Source organism: Chiloscyllium plagiosum, unplaced genomic scaffold, assembly GCF_004010195.1.
Source record: "Chiloscyllium plagiosum isolate BGI_BamShark_2017 unplaced genomic scaffold, ASM401019v2 scaf_10146, whole genome shotgun sequence".
Classification (NCBI taxonomy): Eukaryota; Metazoa; Chordata; class Chondrichthyes; order Orectolobiformes; family Hemiscylliidae; genus Chiloscyllium; species Chiloscyllium plagiosum.
The window spans coordinates 25,816-27,458 of record NW_025213289.1 but is presented as its reverse complement, the minus strand read 5'-3'; the positions used below and the strand labels follow the sequence as shown (position 1 = coordinate 27,458).

Genomic DNA, 1,643 nt, shown 5'->3' with positions numbered 1-1,643 from the left:
CAACAGCTTCCTCACTTCCCCTTCCCCCACCTCACCCTAGTTCCAAACTTCCAGCTCAGCACCGCCCACATGACCTGTCCTACCTGTCAATCCTCCTTCCCACCTATCTACTCCACCCTCCCCTCTGACCTATCACTTTTACTCCCACCTCCATCCACCTATTGCATTCCCAGTTATCTTCCCCCCCAGCCCCCTCCCATTTATCTCTCCACCCCTTAGACTTCCAGCCTCATTCCTGATGTAGGGTTTTTGTCTGAAACGTCGATTCTCCTGCTGCTGGGACGCTGCCTGACCCGCTGTGCTTTTCCAGCACCACACTCTAATCTGTCGCCCTGGTGATCATTACCCGTGCTCGCTCAGCCTCCTCCTTCAGCTCTCCTGTCTGGTGAGTGTGATGATCTTGGAGACACAGCCTGCAGATAGCGACTCCCTCTGTGTGACAGTACAATTCCAGCTGCCTGTGGTGGTTTTGGCAAAATCTTCCCAGATCCCCAGAGCAACCAGCACTCACTCCGGGACTGGGATCAGCACCCACTCCGGGACTGGGATCAGCACCCACTCCGGGACTGGGATCAGCACTCACTCCGGGACTGGGATCAGCACTCACTCCGGGATCATCCTGGCTTCTGTCTCGTTTCCAGGCTTCAGTGATCTGGCACAGGCGGATATTTTTGGCCAGCTGAGGTCTTTTGGGGAATTCACATCGACATTCTGGGCAGGAGTAGGAGCCAGAGCTCTCTCTGTCCCAGTACTTGGAGATACAGTGACTGCAGAAGGTGTGCCCACACTCCGTGGTCACTGGAGAACGGAAGACATCCAGGCAAATGGAGCATTGTAATTCCTTCTGAATTTCCATCGTGCCCTCTCCCCTCCGCTTTCCTGCACTCAACCTCCCCCCAGCCCCTGGTCAGCCTCGGGCTGTAGTTACAGTGAGCCCACACCCAGGGGGATCTGATCTGGCTCCACCCCAGGGGGAGGCCTGTGTCTCTGACTGTCTCCCTTCCCAGGCAGCTCTCTCCGCCAGACCGTCACCCTCCCCCTGTCCCCTTCTCTCCCTCTCCCTCTCTCTGTCCCTGTCCCTGTCCCTGTCTCTCTCTATTTCTCCCTGTCCCTGTCTCTCTCTCTCTCCGTCTCTCCCTCTCTCTGTCCCTGTCCCTGTCCCTGTTCCTGTCTCTCTCCGTCTCTCCCTCTCTCTGTCCCTGTCTCTCCTTTCCCGTCTCCTCTCTCTCTCTCTGTTTCTGTTTCCGGAGCTGCGCTGCCGGAGCGAAATCGAAACTGACGTGTCGAGCAGCCATTAACTAATCGTAACCAGCCATTAACTCACCGTGACCAGCCATTAACTCACCGTGATGTGGAGTTAACTCACCGTGACCAGCCATTAACTCACCGTGATGTGGAGGAGCCGGTGTTGGACTGGGGTGTATAAAGTTAAAACTCACACAACCCCAGGTTATAGTCCAACAGGTTTAATTGGAGACACCAGCTTTCGGAGCATCGCTCCTTCACCAGGTACCGGGCGGGACAGGACATTATAACAAAAACCACAGTCTCATACCATTAAAACGCTACTTGAACAAACTACTGTTAAGTCTTTTAGAATGAGTTGCAGGTTTCGGTTCATTAATATGTAAATCTCAGAACTA

General features: G+C 54.4%; 1 protein-coding gene across 1 annotated transcript; it reads right to left on the bottom strand.

Annotated features, from left to right (window-relative positions):
• Positions 1-250: 250 nt before the first annotated feature.
• On the bottom strand, positions 251-1,065 carry LOC122547600 (tripartite motif-containing protein 65-like). Its single transcript, XM_043686205.1, has one exon. The coding sequence runs from the start codon at positions 854-856 to the stop codon at positions 320-322; it is 537 nt and encodes a 178-aa protein (XP_043542140.1). The 5' UTR covers positions 857-1,065; the 3' UTR covers positions 251-319.
• Between the last annotated feature and the right edge of the window lie 578 nt (positions 1,066-1,643).

Coding starts and splice junctions, on each gene's coding strand:
- LOC122547600 (XM_043686205.1), bottom strand. CDS start 856: ATGGAAATTCAGAAGGAATTACAATGCTCCATTTGCCTGGATGTCTTC.